Source organism: Acanthaster planci, linkage group LG15 (genome assembly GCF_054643075.1).
Source record: "Acanthaster planci isolate LZ-2023a linkage group LG15, COTS_SCS, whole genome shotgun sequence".
In the NCBI taxonomy this organism is placed as follows: Eukaryota; Metazoa; Echinodermata; class Asteroidea; order Valvatida; family Acanthasteridae; genus Acanthaster; species Acanthaster planci.
In genome coordinates this window covers 446,645-471,908 of record NC_141791.1, presented here as the reverse complement: position 1 = coordinate 471,908, position 25,264 = coordinate 446,645, and the positions used below count along the sequence as shown (strand labels likewise).

General features: G+C 39.9%; 3 protein-coding genes across 4 annotated transcripts in view; 1 reads left to right on the top strand and 2 right to left on the bottom strand.

Annotated features, from left to right (window-relative positions):
* The window catches only part of LOC147796541 (uncharacterized), a 14,338-nt gene extending 7,210 nt beyond the window's left edge, over window positions 1-7,128 (bottom strand). The window contains exons 1-2 of the mRNA XM_087146900.1: window positions 7,047-7,128; window positions 6,612-6,663 (exon numbers count right to left, since the gene is read on the bottom strand). The gene's annotated coding sequence lies outside the window, so the exon portion shown is untranslated. The remainder of the gene's footprint in view (window positions 1-6,611; window positions 6,664-7,046) is intronic.
* Window positions 7,105-14,394, top strand: LOC110974507 (uncharacterized). The gene is made up of 9 exons (XM_022226201.2): window positions 7,105-7,683; window positions 9,386-9,622; window positions 10,094-10,185; window positions 10,448-10,536; window positions 10,994-11,026; window positions 11,429-11,521; window positions 11,800-11,904; window positions 12,231-12,368; window positions 12,850-14,394. The coding sequence occupies exons 1-9, from the start codon at window positions 7,243-7,245 to the stop codon at window positions 12,924-12,926; spliced, it is 1,305 nt and encodes a 434-aa protein (XP_022081893.2). The 5' UTR covers window positions 7,105-7,242; the 3' UTR covers window positions 12,927-14,394.
* Window positions 13,405-25,264, bottom strand: LOC110974504 (cAMP and cAMP-inhibited cGMP 3',5'-cyclic phosphodiesterase 10A-like). Of its 2 annotated transcripts, XM_022226192.2 has the most exons (24): window positions 24,989-25,264; window positions 23,949-24,101; window positions 23,724-23,764; window positions 22,547-22,661; window positions 22,235-22,284; window positions 22,013-22,044; window positions 21,713-21,812; window positions 21,200-21,293; window positions 21,008-21,066; window positions 20,828-20,878; window positions 20,157-20,215; window positions 19,284-19,335; window positions 18,733-18,875; window positions 18,384-18,476; window positions 18,065-18,257; window positions 17,757-17,902; window positions 17,269-17,352; window positions 16,751-16,901; window positions 16,167-16,373; window positions 15,911-16,032; window positions 15,465-15,576; window positions 15,222-15,302; window positions 14,905-14,993; window positions 13,405-14,636 (listed from the first exon to the last, which is right to left on the bottom strand). In XM_022226192.2, the coding sequence occupies exons 1-24, from the start codon at window positions 25,098-25,100 to the stop codon at window positions 14,543-14,545; spliced, it is 2,433 nt and encodes an 810-aa protein (XP_022081884.2). In that variant the 5' UTR covers window positions 25,101-25,264; the 3' UTR covers window positions 13,405-14,542. The 2 variants fall into 2 exon arrangements, with proteins under 2 accessions (XP_022081884.2, XP_022081885.2); XM_022226193.2 differs by lacking the exon at window positions 23,949-24,101 and having other exon boundaries at window positions 24,989-25,260.

The window sequence follows — 25,264 nt, the reverse complement described above, 5'->3', positions numbered from 1 at the left end:
TGCCAGCGGGAAACCGTTGTGTTTGTCGTGTAGGTGTTGCGGGTAGTCTAAAGTTACTTCAAACATGTAACCGCGCGTGTCTTCGGCTCTTAACTTGGAAATAAACTCGGGAGTAAATTTGTCTAAGCTTTTTAGCCACTGAAACTCACCCACGGGTAACGACTGACTCATGGCCCAGCCGTATAAATTATTTGCGTCCAGGTACATGATGTATGACTCCGGTTGATTTGGGTCGTAGTCAGGCAGGCCTGGGTTGTTCGCCTTTGCATATCGCTTTGCACCCACACTAGAGATCCCACCTCTTTTTGCCCTTTCAAAAAACAAGTGCTTGTCTAGCTATGTCTGTCAGTAGTTCCAATTGTGTACCTGAATGCTTTAACAATGCATGCCACGACAGACCCGGTGACGTGTAATAGTTGGCCGGGTCAGGGCCGTAGTGCTGTTTACAGACTTTACGGAAGTTCTCAAAAACAGCCACTAGCAATAACACGTCTGTTTCCACATATAGGTCGTGGTAGTCGCCTAAGTTTTCACAACCAAAAGTGTGCCATACTGTTTCTGCTCGAGCGTATTCTTGCTCAGTCACGGTGGATTGTCTCAAAGTGCTATAAAACGCGTCTACTGGTGGTAAGCTCGTCTCTTGGAATCGATCAAAGGAATCAGATTTATTCGTGAGGGTAAATTTCCTTTTCAAACAATAAATTTGTATTTTCTGGAAACCTTTCGCAAAGTAAGTTAAAATCATCGGCTGAACAATTTTAACCAACCAATCCAGCGAAGCCGCCATGAAATGAAAGGAGTCTAAGAACCTGAGTTGACCAAATGAAAACGAAATGTATTTCTCAGTATTTTTAGCAATTAATTTTATTTCTTCCCCGTTAAACTTGTGAGCGCCCTGCATAATCATATGCGCGTCGTATTTCTCGAGATTATGTAAAATAACCGGAATGGGCGTTTGGTAAGGCACTACTCTTAACTTGAGATTACAACTGGCGTGCACGGGGCCTCGGTACTTACCCGTCACGTAACAATGATCTCTGACCTTTCTAAATTTGTTGATGGGCTTTCCACACGTCATACATAGCAATTCTCTAAACCCAGCTTCATTTGCACAACTGTTTTCGTCCTTTGTTTTTGGTTCAGTTGGAATTGGACATTGACACTGAGAAGTTCCTTTGTCTTGCCGATAAGCTTTTCACAGATCCAACAGCGGTTACAATTTTCGTAGATTTTTTGTAACTTGAGTGACCAGTTCAACGGCTCTTTGTTTTTAAATGTTTCGTTGATCTTGTCTGCTTCCTCAGAAAGCGACTGCACAAATTTAACCGCCGCATCTTTACCTCTACTAATCTCGCGTAAAGTGCAAATCCCGTGGCATCTCACGACCGTGTATGAGTAGCCGCAAGGCTTATGGATTTGTGTTTTGACCGTGTTTGTATCTGTTGGTGGTAATTTTTCTAAAACCGACTCAAAATCAGCGTAAATGACAAAAGGTACGGCTTGCTTATTTTTATAATTTTCAAACTTGAGAATATTTTCGCCTTTGGCGGGTAATTCGACTTTACAGGGGGCCACATCTAATCCTTGGCAATCTTCTTTGTGTCCGCTTAACCTCTCTTCTGTTTGAAAATGCGACATGCAGTTAAAGCACCAGTGTTTTGGCCGTTGTGTTGATCGATATCGCCCGTCAACCGAGAAAAATTTTTAATCCAACAATAGTGACTCTTTTCACCTTGAGTAAAATAAAGTAAATTGATCAGTTCACCTAAGCTCTTACTTTTGTAAAGAATGTAAAAACCGTCTTTTTTGTCGTAACCAAACACATTGATTGCTTAGTTGTTTTGCGACTCGATACGCGGGATCTGAGATATGGGTGTTGGAAAGCTTATGTTCGTAAAATTTAGATCATCTGCTTCTGTGTAAGTCGAGGTACCCTTGTCGTGTATATAATATTTTGGATTAACTTCAATTTGACTTTTGACGTAGTCTGAATATAACTTTAAAGCCGCTCTCAGTGCCCATCTGATGCACTGCTGGTCTATTTTGGACGTTCATGATTACTTTCATGTGCCCCAATTACGCAGGTAACGGAATGTAAGTCGCACCCACCGGGTTGTATTTAACCACGCTGATGTAAAAAGCGACAACTTTATCAAAGATCCATCCCGATCCTCGTTGTGTATGAGCCTGCATAACCTCTATCTATTTTTGCCTCTGTTCAGCGATTGCATTTTTCACGTCGGCTTCATTTGCAACTTATTTATTTTCGCTCGGAAAGGTGAATGTGCCAAGTTCAGTTTTTTTCGGGTTTTTTCAATCTAAACTGCACTTTTAGAGCCGTTTGCAATTTGTACGAACCCACTTCCTTTAACTCCTCCAACGCTTTCTTCTCGATGAAAGTTTTGTAAAAATCAAAAAAGTGCACGAGGTCGTATTCAAAGAAACGGGGTATCAATTCCCAATTGCGGTAGTTACCCTTAAAGCGCCTCACGTTTTTAATGTCGACTTCTGCAATTTCCTCGGGCTAAGTGTAAGCTTTAATCGCTTCAATAAAGTCTTGTTTAACATATCTATCTTTGTGTGCAAAAGGAATATCGTGTTTTTGAACCGTTTTCAACAGCTGCCGATATGATTGGCGCGGGAGGTACCTGAATTGTTTCTGGTCTACTCGTATGGCTTCAATGAGCTCGGGTTTGGTGTGAAATTTACGCTTGGGTGCCGGTAATGGGATGTTATACTGCTTGACAAAATCTTCTAAAAACGCCTTCTTAAATCGATTAAAGGTCGATAGTAGAGGTCTGTGTTTTGGGTTGCTCATGTCTCTATTTATATATAGATTTCTAAAATCTTTCTAATTTTTCTATAGACTTGACTTGACATGTTTTTTTTTCGGTTGTAAATTGTGAAAAGTCATGAGTTCAGGCCGGGCAAGTCGACACTTGTAGTGACCGGAAAAGCGAGGGGAAGTCCCTTTTTTTGTTTGAGAGTCACGTGGTAGGTTGTTTGCGCGGTCGATGCTGGCCGGCGCACGTCGCGAGTTGTTGACAAAAAAGTGCGCCGGGGTCAAAAGGTCAAGGTGAGTGAAGAGGAAAAGGCAGGTGGTGCAGAACTCTCCAATCCCTACTCAGTACTGCCCGTCTGCATATTGATTCACTTCTTCCCTATTACGATAATGATTACATTTACCTTTTCTCCATTGGAAAATGTCATCAAACTGGGCATAGCCTCATTTGTACTGGACGTTGACCAACACCGACTGTTAATGCCGGCCAGGCGCCTTCGGCCATTGTCAGTTTCCAAGGCAGGTGCACACCTTGGCAGGGATGTGGCACAACATTGGAATACGCCTGTTGCTGACCAGCTAACGCGAAAGGCAAGGTCTGCTTGACGTGCACTACTGAACATGACCGATATCATGTTGAGAACTACCTTCGAATAGATTCACACTCCAAAATGGATGCAGAATATACCGAAGTTCAGTCCAATGTGCAATGATCGCAGGATAGATCAATGGACCTTGAAATGCATGAGCGTCTATGCAGTATGCAATCATTATCAGCAGTTATGTAGACTTGTTACCACGCCATTGATAAGCAAATTTTGTCCGCCAATCGTGCACCCATGTTTAGTATGGGCCAAGACGGCAGAACTCGATAGCGGTCTCGATCAAGCATAAAATAATGCCGCACGCGCCGATTTCCATTGCGCCCTCTCGTGACTTCATTTCACCAATCGACGGCTCGTTCTACCGTCTTGGGAATCTCCTACAAACTGTTTAAGTTTTTCTTTAATTTTTCTACAGATTTCTGGAGGAACCAATCAGCACCCGGGATCGGGAAATTCCAGTTGAATCTGTATGTGATAAATATGGATCAATGACCTGCATCACAGGAGTTATTACGCGATAAAATGTACTGTATTATGCATGTGCCAGCGCTGTTGTTTTGTTTTAATGGCGCTATGGCTATTTTCGCCAATAACTGTATTCATACACTTTATTAATCGGCATCACATTACGGAGTTAGGAAGAAGGTCCAGTTTTAGAGGCAGGAGGAAACCGGAGTACCTGGAGAAAACCTGCGAGAGCGAGTATGGACTGGAAACCAAATGCACTTAAAGCCTGGGCTAAGCCGGGATTCGAACCCGGGCCTCATTGGTGCAAAGCGAGGAAAGAACCACTACGCTAACCCGCTCCCCCTGTCTGCGCTTTAACGCGTCACTTAACGTACTGATACCTCAGTAAAACCAATACTGTCACCGTCGATAATGGCCGCGGTCGATGCATTGGAACAAGGAGCGAAGAAGTGAGCATGTAAAAGACTTCTTATAACAAAACTGAAGAAACTACAAGCTGACGCTATTGATACAAACCCGCTTCAACGCTCCCACGGTGTTTTTTAAAATCCTTATCGCATCCTAGGGTCAATTGCGAATATTCGTATTAAACTACTATTTTGCATGCAAAGGCCACGCCTCGGTTGTAGGAGCTGAGATTCCCAAGACGGTAGAACGAGCCGTCGATTGGTGAAATGAAGTCATGAGAGGGCGCAATGGAAATCGGGGCGCGCACCATATATTATGCGCGATCGAGTTCTGCCGTCTTAGCCCAAGATAAGACTAGTGTATGCAGGGCATTCATGCAATGAGATTCATTGGCGCTGAGCATGCAAATGAGGATCCGTCTGCTTGGGCTCAGAGTTCTAGTGCATGGTGTGAAGGTCATCAAGCGTTCAGCCTCACTGACGCTCTGGCCTAAAAAGAGCAAAGTTTGGGAGGGAATGTGGTCATGAACAGTTTTGTAGGAATGAATTTCGTTTGTTAACCCATACTGGAATATCTCATGCATCCGTTAAACACGTTAGGCTATGACGTGTACATGTTTAAGCGCTGAAACGATAAAAAGTTTCCATCCGTAAACACATTTGCCAAGATGTTTAAACAAAGCCCGTTTAGGCATTTTACTAACTCCGTCTGGCATTCCTTTTTATTTTCGACTATATTTTTTAAGTGTAATATTCTATTCCAATGTCAGAGAATCAGGGGAATTTGAGGTCAGATTCCAACAACTTGTTTTATCGTGTTTATCAATTTTCCTTTAGAACTACAAACTCTGGTTCCAAGGACAGTTTTTGTGTCATCACTTGTTTTTATGAAATACTCGATGCTATGCACATTTAAATTTATGTAAATAATGCATGCGGATATCAGACCCACCCACATTGGGCAAACAGCCGACGTAAGGTGAACGAGCTTGATAAACTGTGCTCAACGAATAATCTGTGTAATGATAATACATGTTTATTATCATTTCTGTTTATTAGCGTTGGAGAATTCATGAGGATATTAATAATTTTAGCAATTTTTTTTCTGCTTTCAAAGTGTCATGAGCAGGGTGGGGGTCTGTGTGTTTTTTTCGAAGTGGTATACAAATAACAGCAGAAAACTGTGACAGTCCAAGTCATAGCTGTTTATAAAGAGAGCAGCGCAAACTTCATATTTGGAACCAAAATGGCAGTGCAATTCAGCATGTAGCTAATGTGTGCTAACTGTCCGTATGCACTGCCGCAAAATCCACCATTTTGGTTCCAATAATGGAGACACTCATATCGCAATACTCTCAGGCTTTCTAGCTCTATAAACAGCTCTGGTCCGCCAAGTAAGGAAATCTGTGAGTTGTGATTGCTGCACACGGTGTAGCAATAGACGGACAATGACACGCAAGGCACTCTCACACTGGTGTAGATAGTCCTATCCTAGCTTGTTCACTGAGTTGAAGAAATTAACATCCTCTTCTGTAAGACTAAAATAACATTGCCCGTACCAACGGAATAACTAGCGGAAATGAAAGCAGACAATGAATACGACCCTGAGTGGACGTGTGTCTTCATGACCTCATAATTACACCAATTATTTGATGACTATTTTCACTGAACATTTTGTTGGCATTGAAGAAAGCGCTCTTTGAAAACGTGCGTGATTTATAAGGATCCAACAGTCGGCTTTAGCTCTGTCTACGTCTCCAGCATCGCCTGATTTTTTTAACCAACTAACTTTGAAGTTGTTATAGATCGATATTGAGTCAGTGTCAAGTGGGCATATTGAAGTACAAGTGCATGCAACAGAGCCAAATAGTATATCTAATTTGAACACCATTGTAAGCCTACAAGAAACCTGAGACAGGGTCGAAATCGGATACAAATCATTGTAAAATCGTCATGGTAGTGAAAAAAGACAATGTGGTCTACAGTCGCCTTAACAATAGAGCTGCCTGAAAGGAAAAGGTCACGCAGCGAGTTTCTGGAAACCCTCGCGCGATCCGCCTGTGGGGATTTTACATTGGGCTGTCGTATCACGATCGATAATTTTTGGAAGAATAATTCCTTACTGAACCACCCCATGAAACACTCATGTTGGATTTTTACTTTTGTCTTCCTAAAGTAATATTTAGGAAAAGTCCCACGGAGATGGGTAAAAAACGAATTTTTTAATGACTTTTCACGTCCGGCGATATCGTACATGTAGATATAGGTCTCCATGTTCATGCATGTTTGTTTTCACTGCCCATGCTTTCGTGAAAACGAGATTGTACAACATTGCAAAGATTTACCTACCTTCAGTGGATGGGTTCTAGATTCCTCTGAGTTGACATCACGCAGCTGTTGTCTGCAAAGGTTAGATAAAATAGATAATAAAATTTCACGCCATAAATGTTCATCTGCGTATGAGACCACATCATTGCACTGTTCTTCATGTATTTTAGATTTTCGGAAGTGATGGGTCAATTTGTGGCAGGATATTTCTCTTTTAGGTCAAATGATTTTTCAGTTTCTATAAATTGGCATACTAGCAAATATTTTCCAAAGCCTATTTTACAAATTGGATTTTTTAAGAAGTAACTGAACGAAAAAATATTACAAATTCTAAAATCTTTGCACGTTATTAAGGGTTCCGGAAGCGCGCCATCAGGGGTCAACGTTTAGGCTTTATACTATGGACTTGCTCGATCAGCCGGCAAGCTCCGATGACTCCCAATGTACCTGACTCACTTGTTTGGGGGTGTTATTATATCGAGTGTATTTCCAATCCCTGAAAAGCTGCAACTCGAGTGTTTAAAGTCTCTTGGCACCGTTGCATATAATCGAAACTAGACTTCAAAAGGTCGTTTGACCTCCCTGCACATTCGAATCCTGGTAAAGGGACTCGCTGTGTTGTGACGGCGCACTTGATTGGTTTGTGTGTTAAATGATGCCAACGGAGGCAGCAGTCTTCGTATACAGACTGAACGCGGAAATAAGCACTCGACCAAGTTCTCTGTTGTGGAAAGTCATACCAGCAGAAGGATACAAAAAACCACCCCCGAGACCTCTCATGATGGTGTTATTGAGAAGCTCTTCATCCACCCTTCTGTTTATCTTCATTGTACCGCTATTAGGGATAACAGTCGAAGCAGGTTATGACAACAATGATGGAATCTATGAGAGGAAAAGCTCTGCTGTCTTCAACGACCTCGCCCTGCGTACAACTCGTCACAGCGCATCAAGGGATGACCCAGGGATGGGGAAGACGAGGTTTGCACGTCAGACTTCAGGAGGCTACTCTCGGGATGACATACAGGCTATGCTGAATGCTCATATTGAATATCGTAGGAACGTTACCCCGCCAGCTGCCGATATGAACATCATTGTAAGTCAATATTAGTAAAAATTAAGTTTTGAAAGAAAAGACGTAAGAGTGAAATCCAAGACCCATGGTCAACTGAGGGAGGAAGGGGCACATTTTTCACTATTTTGAAAAATGGAAAACATTAATACGTGATCGAAATTAGCATCTAAATAACAGTTAATGGTGTGTAACGTCTGGACTGCACCACTAAAAGGACATTCACTTGGCTCACTTCTTTAATTTTCCTATGTCAAATTCAAACAGTCTGCCGTCTTCGGTTGAGAACCCCAGAAACGCAGCCCAATAATCTAGGTCACAAAGACCTAGACATTAAAGAGACATCACGCACCAGTAGCTCACATTAGACTGCTTAACTCGATCACGTTTTAATTTTTCCATTTTCCAAAAATAATGTATTTCTAATGTCTCGGTCTTTACGTTTGATTTGAACACTCAGTCATGCAGGGCTCACAATGTTTATGTGAATTAAGGTTTATTCGCCTAATCGAAGCGACAATCCGCAGGATTTACTTTTTACAACACCATTTCGTACCGTAAAAGCAGTACGTATTAAATATCAATGAAGTATAGTTGCCATATAGTCATATTATACTATACGTTTTTCAGTAAGGAATAAATTATTAATATTAGTGGAACATACTGGCATAATAACGCGGCAATATTTTAGATATACCCTGGTGTAATGGCCTTGGACCATTTCATTTCTTTGGTATGTCCAAACTGATGAGTCAGAACCATGCAGCTTCTGCTTGCTTCATAACCCAATTCTAGCTCGGTTCACTGGCCAGCATTTTCAATTCGCAAATCATGTGTAGTCAACAAGACGCTTTATATCGAACTTGTACTATCAAATGCAATCTCACTATCGCAGTTTTGGCTGACATGCCCGTCATTACAGAGATTAAGGAATAATTTTTGGTTTTGTGTTGTTTTAAAATTTATACACACAACTATAAAAATATAGTGCTCAGATACACTACCACATAGATATGCACTATCTTCCTCTCTTAGTAATAGTGTCATAAATTTCGACAAAAGCCATCGTCAATACGATTAACTAATTGTGATACATACATAACGATCCTTGGTGTCAATTTCGACTGTCACAGCCGTAACACTCCTGCACAGTTGCACGTTTAAAATGGAGCGGGGTGAATACTTCCGGAGTAGCATACTCAGAATTGTTACAGGCGCAAATGACCTATTCATTCCTCCGGATGAAAGAAAACTCTTGCATATTTGCGCCCCTGAAAATAGATATTGTATTTATAGATTTGAACAACTGCAGCCATGCAGAACAGGTGCAGTTACACGAGTTTCAGGTATGGATTTTTAAAATTTGACTATACTTCCCTGTTTTAATTTCATTGCATACTATGAAATTAAAGTAGAGAGCATCTCTGAATTTTTCAACTTGTATTTCCGGGGCCCGCTGTAGCACAATTTTCACATAGTAACAATTTACAGCCACTTTACCGGCCTTGCGTGCGTCATCCTCCACTTTCAAATTTAATATTTTTTTTAATTCTTCATACATTCTTCAGATTGGGATTTGAAGATTCTTTAAGCAGTCTTTTTTTTTTCAAAGTGATGCGTGCGGTTTTTTGGCAGATTTTTTTAGTTGCGTGTAATTAAAGTAACTTTTTTTTATCTGAATCCACGACTAACACCAGCTTGCGTTGTGCTTTCTTTGAACTTTTAGACGTGGAATACGGAACTGGCCAACTTGGCACAGGGTTGGGCTCAGGGTTGTGTGTTCGAGCACGGCTTTCCAAGCGATCCGCAAGCTTACAACGGTCTGGTGGCTCAGAACATATGGATGGGAAGCCAGAGTTATGGTCTAACACGCTCAGTCACGGCTTGGTATAACGAATACAAGGACTATGACTACCCAACGGCAACATGTTCAGCCGGTGCTGTATGCGGTCACTACAGAGTGGTAAGTGACCTGTGTCGAGGACAGGAGTGTTGTAATCAACCGTCAAGTTCTCCTATCATTAGGTCTATGAGCATGCAACGAATACTATACCTTCTGTTTCAATTTATGATTGGCTTTCTGATTAATGATGAAGGGACACTAAACACGTGTCATTCTTAAGAAAGGGAGGGAAAAATTCGGAGATGTGGCGGGGACAAATTTTAGGACTGTCCACGAGGACTGATCTCATTATGAATAGTCACTTCAAACAATACGGGCGATTAACAATAGTGCGCCTCCAAGAGTTTGCAACGCGTTGGTCAATCACGATGTGCGAAGTCTGTCGACCCAATGCGCGTTTGAAAAGGGTCGACAGATTTCGCGTGTTGTGATTGGCCAACGTGTTGCAAACTCTTGGAGGCGTACTTTTGTGAATCGCCCGTATTCGGAGACATAATTCACGAGTTTCTCTGTAATTAATTGCTTTGACAGATGATATATTCTGAACTGGAATCTATTGGATGTGGTAGCGCTGCATGTAACAATGGTCGGGATGTGCTGACTGTATGTAACTACGGTCCAAGGTACTGAATGAGCCCAATATTGAAATTTGCTTTTTTTTTCAATCGAGTTTATGCGCTTGTAGCAAGATCAAATATTCCAAATCGAAAATTTAGTTTGGTTTTTTAAACGTCGGTCAGGAAGCAAAGGCAAACAGGCTAAATACAAAGCATTTAGTAAGTGCACATATGTAGTATATTTTCTGTTGATATGGTAAAAGTAACTAGTGAAAATTTGATTCTGTAACGATTCTTATACATTTATTTTAAACGTCTCTGACTTCAGCGTACCGAACAAAGGAGTTCCTTACAAAGCTGGGCCGCCGTGCGCGCTGTGTGCTTCTGGGACTGGATGGTGCAATAACAAACTTTGCCGTAAGAATTCCTTTCTTTCCGTGTTCAGTCAGCCCAACACGCCTGGAGAAAAAGCAAAAAATAAGGATTCAGTTTTTCCCTTTTATCTCGTATTTTTAACCGAAAGGAATATATCCACTGGACCGGGAGAATGGAAGATCTAAAGGAAAGTGGGCGGTACATACGCCCACAGGTGGGGCACTTTTAGGAAGTGAAAAACTTTTCATACTCGATGTTCTGTATCAACCTCTGTTCTTGGCACAGTTCCAATAATACTGGGAGTAAGACTACCAAAAAACCCCCCAAAACATAAAAACTTTTTATCATTAAAACAAACCTTTATTTTTGTTGTTTTCCCACCAACATCAATTTGCTTAACCCGATTATGTTAACACTCCATAAACACAATTTCCCCACAAGGAACCAACCCTGATTACATCATTTTATAACTCGTTTAATTGAATTCAATTTATTTTAGAGTCCGGTTGTGATGGGGAAAGCGAGCAGTGCAGTAAGTAACCCCACCAGGGAATTAAATTCGCTTTTATTGTTGCTGCCTATAATATTGTGCTCGTGTGGCACGCGATGCCAACAGACATTTCGGTTTGATGATGTCACTAACGGGGTCTTGGCAGTGCTACGGATATCAACGGGAAAATATGGTAGTACCATAACTGTCGTCTTTGATGACCGAGTTCTCTCTAAACATCAGTACGTCGGAAGACGCGACATGTGAAATAGATTAAAGCAATTGCACCTTGAAAACAGGACATTGTGAAAACAGACACACATAACATGAGCAACTCCAAGATTTCTGAAGAAAGTTCAGATAAGCTATCACCCCGTTTGTGCTAAAAAAGAGAAATGATTTGAAAACTCTTGGAAGGATTGTGATTTTTTTGAACACCGACAGAATGCAGCCTACAGTGCCGGAACTGCGGTGAACTGAACAGCGCCCTCTGTAAATGCAACTGCAAGGCGGGTTGGCGAGGCACCGATTGTTCAGGTAAGTCAACCCTGCAAAGGGCTTCCCAGCAATAAAGGTTGAAGACGAATACTACCAGTGCCATCACAAAAAGGAAAAGAAAAAAACCCAAAAAAACTAAACTGGATGATGCTAGGAATGCATGATGTTTTTAAGAAAAAAGAAATCGCAGGCATGATGATAGGCCTAAATTTTAAGCTCAAAAGTGATTGATGTAAGCCGCGCCATGCAACCTGCCGTCCACACTACATTTCTGGATGTTTTTTTGATGGATGCTTTATGGTGTCTTTTTTTGACAGAGCCTTGTAATGATTACAAAAGTTACTGCAATGTCTACAATGCGGCAGCGTGTGAAGATGATTCTGGGGCACAGAAAGACTGCCCAGCTACTTGCGAATTGTGCGGTAAGAACTTGAGATGGATTTCTCTTCATAAGCCAAATTTTTCCAAATTAAAAAGAAAGACTGTCGAAATAAAAGACTATGAAAGATTTCGAAGCCCTCTTTTAAGAGAGGTTTTATCACTGACATGATGTGGCCCGGGCCAACACCTCAAAAATCCGCACTCTGTAAAAGCCTTTCTATTTTATATGAAACAAAGTCTAGTGTACGGAAGAAAGAGATGCTCTTCACAGGATGTAAGCCCGTCATGTTCAAATCTTCTACTTTAATTTGATGAATCACAGATCACGTGGCAGGTAACTCATTTTTATCTCTCGAATGCATAACAGCTATAATTAGTGCTTCAACACCCTCTGAAGCAAAGTGTTGTGACGGGAAGATGTGTGAGTCGGGTGAGGTTCTCAAAGAGTCGTCTTGTGAGTGTGTTGACTACATGTACCTGGAAAAGACCAAGCCAAACGTCGCGGGTAAGAAATATTATCAGTCTGGAAACGACTCTTGTGCTATAAGGGTATTTTCTCAACGTTCTTTATCACAGCTGACACAATGTGGACAGGCAGCGCACTAAAACGCGTCCATGGAGAGACATCTTGTGCTCAATGTAGGCTTACAAGATGCATAGCGGCTTCACAACCCTCAAAACCCACATTGTTGTGCTGTGCACGTATTTAATTCTTGTCCTAAATATCAACTGCCTGAACTTCTAGGCCAAATCTTTTATGAAACCGATCAAATCTAAACGTAAGTTAACTAAAAAAAATTAAACCGAACAGCATACCGTACAGCATGATGTCCCGTCATGCGTGTGTAGAGGATCAGAAATCCATTCTCCATTATAAAGATCAGATCAACATCTAGTTATTTTAGGATAATTTTCTTCCTAAATCAGCAGCCCAACTTGTCAGTGTTAATTTCTAATTTTCGTTGGTTTCCCTCTTTCCACACTAGCTCCCGTTACCGTCAGCTGGACGTGCGTACCAGCCCTTGCTGTTCTAGTGACATCTATACCTGTTATAATGGGATAGAATTCACCTCTCTGGAGGCCGTGGGCTAGTGGAGCAAAATTACAGGCAGACTAACAGCAAACGGTTCGAAATGGCTGAAACCAATTTATCTCTTTCCTATTGGCTGAAACAGTCGCACACAAATTTCCGTTGCATTTCTGACTGGCAGACACGAATTTCATGTGTATCGCTTGTTGGCCGACACGAATTTCTCGTGTATTTCTGAGTGGCCGATATCAGTGAATCTTTTTTATACAGCTGATTGCTCGACATGCGTTTTTTTCGTGCATAGCTGACAGGCTGCCAACGTTTTCTTTAACACGCTTACATGTTCTTTTTACAAATCGGTGAACACTCATTTCCGCATCTCATCAGTCACATTCTGTTCGGCCAAACTGGAAATCGAAAACACAGCAAACTCTGAATTTAAACACATAATTATATGCATGGATAAATCTGCTAAAACTAGTCATATGAAGCAGTTAAGAAACCACTCATGTCAATTTAACAATTAAATTTAATGTCATTTGCAAAATATGCATGAAAATGTACTTATTTAAGTGAAATGTCAAGGTATTGTAGATAGCCTTGTTAGTGGATGGTAATAGTTACAATTAATAAAACTGAAACCAATACAGGCGATTCACAAAGGCGAATTAGGTCGACAGATTTCCTGCATTGTGACTGGCCAACGCGTTGCAAATGCTTGGAAGCGCACGATTGTGAAACGCCCGTATTGTAGACGAGAATACAAAGTTTAAAAAAAATCAGTAATTTTCAATGGTCCAATTGCTATTCTAGGGAACACGTGCTACAGATATCCCTGAAATATTTGTTTGGTATCTTGCCACTAACTATGTTTATTGTTGATTTTGAAAAGATTAAAGTTTAAAGTCAAAATTTATTTAAAAGCAATCATGAACCAAATCGAATTAAGTTGTAAAATGAAGACACAGTACAGTACTCTTCTTGAAAAGGATATTTTAAAGTTTAATATTTCATTTGTACATTGTTTTGAAAAAAGTAACCATTTAAATTTAAACTTTTTAAACTCTGAGAAAAAAACAAAGTACGAGACATTTTGACTAATGTAGTGACTAGTGATTGAATAGAAGATGTAATGCATTTAATATCTTCGACGAAATAAGTTGATTTTAGCGGGTGTCGATTTTTGGCTGTTGTATTTTCTCTTGATGCTGTTCAATTGAAGGGTCCTTTTTGATTTGGGTGAATGTTTGTTCTACATGAAGAAATTTCACCGCAGGTTTTTCTTTAACTGTGGAATGTAGAGATGTGCTAACTAGAGTACTTCCAGAACTGATGGGGAGAGCCAGGTGGTTTCCTTTCCTGAAATCTAGCTGTGATGAGGTGAGCTTAGAATTATGTGGAGTGATTTCTCCCGTCTTGTACTTTCTTGTACTGTTTGAAGTAACTTTTGTAGCTATTAGCTTGAAATTCAGAATAAAAGGCGCTGTCCATGATGGTTTCAGGCTCTTGTTACTTTTTGGTAGATGTCGGGATGGAATTCAGAATAAAAGGCGCTGTCCATGATGGTTTCAGGCTCTTGTCACTTTTTGGTAGATGTCGGGATGGAATTCAGAATAAAAGGCGCTGTCCATGATGGTTTTAGGCTCTTGTTACTTCTTAGAGGAGGAGACTCTAGACACGCCCACATCCCACATGGCTGTGCTTTTACCCTCAGTCTCCTGCTGCCACTGAACTAAGTTATCTCTGAAAATGAACAAACACAGGTGTTTTGTCAGGATCTTTTTTTCAAATTGTTGCTTTTAAAAAGATAAAAAGGACCGACACATTCACACTAAGGGAAAAGATGATGTAATGCAAGCTATACGATGTACAATGCTGCGTGTATGAGGTAACTACGCTCAAGACAAACACTAAAATTGGAAAAATAGCTACAGAAAAGTGGAGAAACGAATTTATGACAAAGAATGAAGAACTTCAAACAAATCTTAAAAGTTGCAGAGATGAGACTGACTTGCATCCTTCAAGAAGGAACTTTGCTGATGGAATGATGTTGGACAATGTTGAGAAGCATGGTAGTGCGACATTTGTCAAGAACCCAATCTAGAGGGAAAAGGTCAAACATTAGTTGACTGTTTAAAAAAAATTAAAGTTGGGAAATTGCTGCCGAAAAAACTAGGAGAGGGTGAGGTTGAGAACAAGCCTTCTAAAAAAAATGAATGGATACAAATCTGAAATTCTCAGTGAGGGAATGATCTAAAATAGTAGGAGCAGGATGAAGAAGGCATAGAAGCCAAAGATGTGGATCAGTTTGACTGCACCAAGATACACCTGCTGCTTAGGTAAAGTATGCTGTTTATCTCTGTCCATCATTTCCATGGGCTGCTCTCCTTGTCTCTTCTCCTCATCACCCTGGATGGTAAGAAAGAAAGAAAACTCTTCAGATTTCAGATTCTTGGGAGTAGAAATAAGGTCTGTACTTCAGTATATAAGTGGCTTTGAGATAAGTAACAATTCTAAAATATATGAGGTGCTGGTAAGAGTTTCTGAGAGAGAAATCTGTTGTTACTTTACCTGGGCGTAGAATTCTTGATAAAGACAGTCAACACTTTCTCGTTGGTTTGGCCAAAGTTTGGCTGTAGCACACAGGTCACACGCCGTCATCATTAAGGCCTGTACTTTGGGTCTGTTGAAAAAACTTCTCATATTGCTTTCCACATCATTTGGTGGAACATTTTGTCAGTGTATAAAAATGACAACATCCACTTTTTACAGATGAAACCACAAAATTGGTCGACCTTGAAATTTCCATGTAGATGAGGCTCTTATGACTGCTTGGGTTAATTTAACAGGTTAAGCACAAGCACCAAACATTTCTGCTAAGCTGATTATAATCAAGCAGGCTCAACTGTAATTAGATTCTTTGGCAATTTTATTAAGCCAAAACAATTTCAGCACCAAAGCAGACTTGTTTCTTAGAATCACGTATGAGCCAAGCATAGGTCAACCTATTTCTGTACCTGTGTGCTGTGTTGGTGATATCAAGGCTGTTGGACATGAGGAGTTTTGCCACCTCTTGGCGATTACCAAAGTACAGCATGAGATCGGTGGAAAGAATGCAATGTTGAATCAACCCAATCACCTAACACACAAAAAGAAAAAAAAAGGCTTATGATAACGGAAATACAAGCTGAAATATGACAAGAATTGTAGGAACTCCATCCAAACATAGTGGCATGTCTGACCTTCCCTCTGAGCTCTGAAAATGCCACACACCTGTTTGTAGGTGTTGACTGGAAGACGAGCGAAGATATTGAGGCCTGGATGCTGAAGGATGTTCAACGTTGTCTGATAGTGGTGGTTCTCCAAGATGGAGGACGTGTAGAGATCTGCCAAGGGAGAGTCTGATCTCTGGATGAAGGCATTGGTGGTGCCGCGATGGTCTAAATCATGACAGATACAGGCGATGAACATTGCCTGGCACTGAGGAACGCGGAGAGAGGAATCAAATAAAGTACTACTGAGTACAAGCCCCTACAATCTACAAGCCCCACCCCTGTTCTCTCCCTTCCTGTATTAGCCTTTCTTGTATTAGCTCTCACTATGCCATTTAGCCTTTTTCAGGAGGATTCTGCAAAGATCGGAAAATCAAACCACCTTGATTATATTAAAACCTTTTTATAAATGACCCTGTAAGACTGATGCAGAAATAATTGGATGGCTTTTTATCAAGCAAAAAAAAATTTTAAGAGGATGTAAATTAAAGGAAGTTAGCCTAATTAACAATAACAGGCTCTATTGTTAGTATTAGATACATACTTGATAACTATGGCAAGAATTTCACATTTCGTAACATTTACCTCAAAATCGGCAAAGATGCCAGGAGAATGCATCAACAGGGAGTACATGCAGTGGGCAACGTTGAAGGCATGGGGCAAGTTGTGAAAGGGATTCGGCCGATAATTTCTCTTGACTGTCAGGAAGAATTTGGCCAGGGTGACAAGGTCAAAACTGCAAAGGTAACAGAGACAGAAGGTGAGAAGAGCAAACGTCTTGAGAAATGATTAAACACAGGAGAAGAAACGGGAGATGTGAAAATATACAAAAAGATGACAGGAGGAGACAAAACGAAGTGATTCAATTTCATCTTGGAATATCTGTCTTGCCATGATGGACGGGGTTACTATCTGACCGTTTAATGAACTGATCAGCGAGATGTAGGTGGGCTCTATGGGTACAGCTATATGGTACAGAGGTGCTTTGCTCACTGACAATTTAAGAATTTGGACCATGATAATCAAAGAACCTAACAGTATAATCTGAATGATATTTTCCTATGTGACAAAATTTTAACTTAGAAAAATTGTTGGTAGCCTACCAATCTTCTCCGCAAAGTTTCCGGGTCATATGCAGCAAAAGGTCACAGAGAATATTGGTGTAAGGACGGCAATCAAATTCAAAGCTGGAAACAGAAAAAAGGTTAATCGTAAACAGAAATGGTTGAATGTTTTTGCATTAAGTTTGTTTACCTGTACAAGAAATCCACAAAGAATATCCAAAAGGTTTGAGAGCTTCTTTCTGAATTTATTCCTCAACAGAACATCAAAAATATTTCTGATCACATCTATCCGTTCCAAGTGGGAACAAAAGAGGGCAGGTTTCAAAATGAAATTGGCAGTTCTTTAGTAAAAGTAACCACATAGGGGCACAGGTTTATGTGCATTTGATGGAGAGCACGCCAAGTACACGCAACAAAGTTATTCTGGAATGTATGGTCTTCGCTTGCACACTGATCGTGTGCAAAACTGTGTACCAATGTTTCTTTCTTTTGCTGGTGAGGGTGCACTTCAACTCGGGGTGGCTTACCTGTTCAAGTCATCTGGAATGATAGTTCGTTTGGTCCACCTTGACAGTAATTTGTCAGCGTCTCCAGCCGTAGCACAAGTATGGAAAGCCAGCTGCTCTTGTGTGACTCCAAGGACTCGTTCACAATGTAAGATGCTGCTGTATACCTAGAGAGGATTGAAAAAAAGATGGAGCTTGAAGTAAATGACAACAGCAGCACAGACCTGAATATATTTTGCACATGGTAGTTCCATAGGACTGTCTTGTGTAGACCATTGTTTGTTGGAGGGGTTGAAGTCACTGTTTGGGCCGGTCTTATGACCATGTACCTTTGAGTAATGCAGAGCTAGTGCACAGTAAACTGCAAACATTCTGAAATTGGACTCGTCGGTTTTATCAAAGGCCGTCTGCATGGGATCTTTCTTGTTGATGAGCTGAACCACGCCAATGACTGATCCATGGCTGATGATGGGCATACACAGGATGCTGTGTGTCGTGTAGCCTGTGCGAATGTCAACTTCCCTGGAAAATTGTGGATTGAAAAATGGCCAATCAGTTACCGCTGTTTCAAGAAGTTTGGTCAAAATGTTGGAAGAGTGAATGATTATGTATCTCTATGACAAAAATGGAAAGTTACATTCATGCTACCTGTTGAATCGGTCATCATTGTAAGCATCAGGGATGTTAACTACTTCCCCAGTCCTGGCAACATGGCCTGCAATGCCTTTCTCTATGGAGAACCTACAGAAAGTTGGAAAGATTAGTAATTCTTGTCATACTGATAAAAACTGCCATGCTCAGTACTGACCAAATTAGAATTTGTTTTTTTGCAAAATTATGCAGCTTTACACAAAAATTTCTCAGAGATAAAGTTGCATTTTACAGGTAGAGGATAAGCAACAGGTACCACAAAAGTTGTAAGTGAGAGTTAAATAATGTTAACTGTTTGACCGCTACAGCAAACGATATATCAAAATAATCTCTACAACTGCTGTACCTAATCTGCTGCTTCTTGCTGAAGACTGGTTGGCCATTAATGACTTTTCCCTCATCAAAAAGATCAGCGTACAACTCCTCCGTTTTGGGGTCCAAGAGAAACAAAGCACATCGGTCAGCACTGACCAGACTCTTAGCAAACATCTGAAGAGAGTCAATAGTAAGGACAATCGTAGTTAGCCTCTCAGGTTTGGAGCTTTTCTTAGTTTTCAAAACTTTGTAAGACAATAGAAGAAAGACAGGCATACATGGGCAGATCCAGAACCAATTTTTTTTTGGGAAGGGAGAAATTAATTTGTTGGGGGGGGGCAAAAACTTGGAATTTTGATCATGTAGTAGGCTTAACTAATTATGGCCTTTCTGAAGGGTGGCTACAGTTTGGGGGCTTCCAACACATTTCTGTAAGGAAAAGAAATGGAATAATACGTTGCCTTTCGCTTATTACAAAAAACATGGCTGCATGAGATGATGTCTCAGATTAGCCCACGGTGGATCCGACCTCGGAGGCATGTAAGCTTTGTTTGATAAGAGGGCATGATGCCAATTACTCACAATAATGTGTTCAGTCAGTGTGTCAATGGCAACTATGTCATCAAAGATTACCCTGAAAATACAACAAATAAAGATAATCCATTAGATTATAAATGGGTCATTCCATGAGGTTGGGGCACAATTTGTGATGGTGTCCTTGTTACATCCAAAACTTTAACCACCTGTCATGACCTGTAAAGTAGGTCAATTAGTTTGTAAAAAAACACACATCTCTGTATTCAGCCCTGCAAGACGTACAACAAAGTCAAGTTGGAATCCACACGCAGGGAAATAACTGTTCATTTTTACGGAACCCAAGTAACAATTGAAATCGTCGCAAATTGTGCCCCAACCTCATGGAATGACCCAAGTAGAAGCACTTCATATTAATATCTATAAAGTGTTATTACACGTACTGCTCAAGACATTAAAAAACTTCAGAAATAGCATGCTAGGGAAACTATTGTGATTAGTATATTCTCATTAATAAATTATTGAATGAAATTCGTCAAGTTACAATGATTAGAAACATTCCACAAAACGGCTAATTTCAGGTAACAGGGTGTTATGAAATAATCAGTAAGAAACAAACAGTGCAAACAGCAAACAAAAGTACATTTATGATTATGATTGCTTGACGAACAAATTGAGCCAAAAAATAAACATTTTAAAAACTGTTTGCATAAACATCAGTCAAAATAATTAGAACATGTGTTCATTTTACGAAGCAACTTTGATTTTGCCAAATCAAGGAACACACAATTCTACAATTTGTTTTTATTACAGAAGAGGTTTGGAAACTCGATCAGAAACACTCACTGAAATTCACAAAGAGCTCAATTAAGCAACAAGAACTTTCTAGTTAACAGATGCATTAATTAGTCTACTTTCTACCTTGAGACCTCCAGGAGGAAGTCATTGAATGCCCTTTGCTTCATCAGACCTTTACACATCTGTTTTGTAATTTAACCATCAATCGGATTTGACATTCTGAAATTAAATCTCAGATCAAATTAAGGTCTCCAGTGACAGAAAGTTTTGAATTACAAAAACTCCAAAAAAGTCATCAATTTACAAAACAGTGAAGGGAAAACTTCTCTTTTCTTGGTTTTCAGAATCCACTGACTGATTTTTTATAACACAGTGCAACAAACTAGCTTATTTGTACCTAGGGGTCATAGCATGATATCCTGCACTGCAGATTTGAGATTGGCCAACCACTTTCCTTAGTTTAGCAGGTGTGAAGTGAAATCATGTTAATATCACTGACCCTTCCATCTTGATTAACGAGCAACAAACGGCCATATTTGTGGTTCTGGACATCAGCAGACCCAAGGGAAATCAAAGTCTCCATAAAACTTGCAAGGAAACAGATTTATGTGGACACTGCAGATGACTGATGTTGTGTCCTTAACACGTTCCTTAATAATATAAATTAATTGCCAGCTCTTAGACTGTTACCACGGTGAGAATACAGAAACGCAGATTCCAAACATACTATTTGGAAATATTGCTCCACCTTTTAGCTTGTCAGAATGAAACTTTTAAGATTTGTTCACACATACCTGAACTTTATGAAGTGCTATTCCAGCCCACAGCATGTAAGTTGATGCAATCTGTTACAAACAAACAGATTAATGCTTAAATGCAAACAGGTTTTCTACAAAAGTGTAGAATCAAACCTTAGACCTCCTAACAGGAGCATTTGAAAACACAGAATTAAACAGCTTAAGTTCTTTCTGTACCTCCAAGCTTTCTTCTGTGAATGCAGTATTTCCATAATTTCGGGACAGTTGAAGAACCCCTGATAAGATAAATGAAAAAAGAAACCATTATATTGTTATCGACCACATTCAATGCTTTAAAATGAGAGAACCCAACATTCAAATCACAGGTAGTTTTATAAAATTAACATTTGATGGAAGTATTTATTGTACCTGGGAGATCACCATTAGGAAGAAGCACAGGAAGGCACAGAATGGCTTGGGCATTACTGTTCTCAATGCCTGCTCCTCGAGGGAACCTCTCATCCTAAGCAAAGGAAAGAAATTGCCTTGCAAGCTTAAGTCACACACTTTAAGCAAAACTTCAAAGCAAGGGTCTTTAATGGGCATTGGGAGGGAAGGCGCAGAACACTTCAAAGGGTGTGGCAAGTGACGACCAACAATGACACCTATTTCAATGCTGAGAGTAAGTCAAGACTACATACGTGCTCAACCATTCAGATTTACAAGCCTTCTGATATTACAACTAAGACGACACTTGGACAAACTCACAAGGTGTCCATAAAATTCATGTGATGAGGTTTAAAACAACAGACTGGGATATCTACAAACAGTGCGCATTTCTTCTCTTCAGGTGTATTACCGGAAAGCCTTCAGAAGCAATGAACAAAGGGAGATAGAATGAAATACTTGAGAATAGATTTCAAGAATGGAATGAATCTTTACCCCAAGGATGTCCTCCACAAGGACTGCCTCCTTTGTAGAGGCAACATAAGCTGAGATGGTGGTTCCTGGAATAACGGGACCAAACATTATCTCCTGAATCCTGTTGGAAAGATCAGGAACAATTATCTATGTTTTGCTTGAATGTGACACAAGGTGAGTAGACTGCATTTATCTTTTACAGATCAAAATAAAGCAAACTTGTTATATAAATTTCTGCAACATTGATTTAAGTTGTTAATATAATGTAATACTTACATTTCTGAATCTATTTTAAATTGAGAGGAACTTGACAGCACTTACTTTCCATTGTTCTCTCTGCATAGGTGCATATCCTGCAAACACAGACATTCAAATACTCTCATAATTGTGTTTCATCTGGACATTTTTATTTTCTTTGGAGATTGAGCAGAGGTACATTATTCAAACCCTGCAATTTAATATTGCATGAAGACAGTTTTATGTGACGTAGTCCAACCACATCTACTTGGTTATAGTTTTTAGCTAACTTGTAACATTTCTCACCTTGCCATTTGTGCTCACAGTGTAGAGAAAGAAGTCATCAGCTTCAATGGCTGTGAATAGGAAAATGACTGAAATGGTTCAATTTAATCGTGAAGATTGTTTTTTTGTGTCATCGTCAGCTTTGTCTTTAAGACGGCCACACAAGGAATGTCTGGATTTCATGACATTGGTTTGACTTTCATTTTTCCAAGGCAGTTTCTCTTCCATAAGACGACTTCTTCCGCAAAAGCTTTTCTTTCGGACCAAAATCATCATTCAAAGGTCATTCCCATTTTTCCAGCTCACAAGCTCCCATTTCAAGATTCTCGCTACCTTTTGCAATAACGGCGCTCAGATGATACAACATTTTAGGTAGTTCTTTTGCTTCTTCAATCACTTTCACCATCGAGGTCAGCATCTTCTGCCTGTCTGTGGTGATTGTGCTAGCCTGAGTATTAAATGATATAAAAAATGAGATCTTTTAGAAATTTCATTTTTTCATGACTGGCATATTAATCATATTTAGTGAAAGTGTTCCTAACTTTCACACATACAATGTTGGAATTACATCCAGCGAGAAAAAGAAAATAGTTTCACTTTGACAGTTGAGTCTGCATTGCTTATATCATTCCCTGTCTTTGATTTATTTAGAAATGATAGTCCTACAAGAGTTCAGGTTCTTCTGTCAATATTTGACTGATGCAGGTTGCATCTTTTCATCTGCAACAGATCCTAGTTCTGTGTCGTCAATACCCTCACTTCATAAAATGATATTCACCATTCTCTTTTTCAATGTGGCAGTCTAGCAGGTTTAGTGTCCTACCACAAAAATAGCCTACCAGTAACTTACGCAGAAAACCAATCAGAGTTCAGGTTCTTCTGTCAATATTTGACTGATGCAGATTGCATCTTTTCATCTGCAACAGATCCTAGTTCTGTGTCGTCAATACCCTCACTTCATAAAATGATATTCACCATTCTCTTTTTCAATGTGGCAGTCTAGCAGGTTTAGTGTCCTACCACATAAATAGCCTACCAGTAACTTACGCAGAAAACCAATCAGAGTTCAGGTTCTTCTGTCAATATTTGACTGATGCAGATTGCATCTTTTCATCTGCAACAGATCCTAGTTCTGTGTCGTCAATACCCTCACTTCATAAAATGATATTCACCATTCTCTTTTTCAATGTGGCAGTCTAGCAGGTTTAGTGTCCTACCACAAAAATAGCCTACCAGTAACTTACGCAGAAAACCAATCAGGAAGAACGATTTACTGACCATGCAAGCAATAAACCCAAGACTTAAATGCCTCACAGTACTCATGCTTTCTACAAAGGTATTTTACACCATAATACAGTTTTTAAAAAATATTCCACCAGGTTAAAAATGCTACTATCCAAACAAGATAAAAAAAATTGAAGTTCAATAATAAGGAACCAAATATTTAAGCGAGTGTAGTTTGAAACGATGCCTTCATTAATATTAGCCCCACACTTCTCCTCATACTTACCAATGACTCTGTTGATGTACTTTGAAGCCTGGAACATCTCCCTGGGAAATAATTTTTCAAACCAGACAGAAAATTCTTCTCAACTTCTCACTACTGACACACCATGAAGGAAATGAAGTGTTTGTAATGCTTTTATGAATTCCTGTTTAACAATAAAACATTTCATCTGCATTGTAACTGTTGACAAGCACTAAGATCAGATCTACAAGAAACACGTCATATTACCGCTATGAGTGTACAAGGAATCCCTTTGGAGCTGAATAGAGCTGGAGTTGATGATTTTCTGGACTTCATCCTTGTTGGTATTTTCCTTCAGGAACTCAGCCACAAGCCAAGGGTTAGCATTAAGATACATCTTAACGCTAGTAGGATTAAGACCTATGGTTGGGACATTCATAAGTTTGTGAGGGTGCTGTTTGTTTAGTTTCTCATTTTCTTAATAGGAAATAATGATTCCAATTTGTCTTTTTTTTTACTTTTGAAATCTCACTTGAAGTCAACACTTCATTCATTGAAATAAGGCCCCCAAAGGGACAAAGATTTGTAATAGTGACTTTAATCACTTCAATCAAAATCCATACTCATAAATAACAATTTGGTCTGCATTACATACTTCAACTTAATCTTCATTTTTCTGTATTTTGCAGAATCAAAATTTTGATGGAATCCCAACATATCGAAATGTGACTTTTCCTTGTAGGCCAAGGCCTAGATCACTTCAAAACGAAACTGGGGAAAAAAATCTGAAAATTCAACTATAAACCTTACTGCTGATCCCGCATGAGTGATTTTGCACAATAGTAGAAAGGCATTGTGGGAAGGAAAAAGGAGCAACCATAGCCCCCTTTTCCTTCCCACAATGCCTTTTTACCATGGTACCATTGTGCAAAATCACCCATGCGGTAGGCCTACCAGCAATAATTGTTGACCTAGCCTGCCTACATTTCTATGGCACGATTCTTTTTTGAAGCCTGGAGAAAAGTACGCTTAGCTCTCGCATGCTAGTAATTATAACTGTTTTGGACGGGGAAGCATTTCCAGGCACTACAGATGTCGTACGAAATATGAAAATATTATGAAATAACTACGTCTGAGTAATTTTCAATATGTAGGCCTTGGCCTAGTAAAAAATTAGGCCTAGTAACTTTTCTTTTCGTGCTTTAAAGAGGGCGCTGTTTACCGCTCACGAAATTCTAAAATTACATTGTGAGGAGTGTGATCTTTGACAAATAACGTCAAATTTGAAGGACAACATTGTCAGTTACCGATCCCAACGCATTCTCCCGATGCTCCTCTACGTCCAAATATGGATGGGGAAGAATTCCCAGGCAATGGAGGCATTCGTCGACCAGAAACCTGTTTCCACGGACTCGACATCTCGCACTAATGCTAGTGACGGTCGTACTTAGAAATGAAACTACATCTCAACGTGTAGTTGGTGAGTGGCACTTTCAACCTTCTCTCTGTGAATTTCTGGTTTTGGTTTCATTAAACATCAGAAGTATACTTAAGATATCTAAATACTTAGTAACAAGCGATCT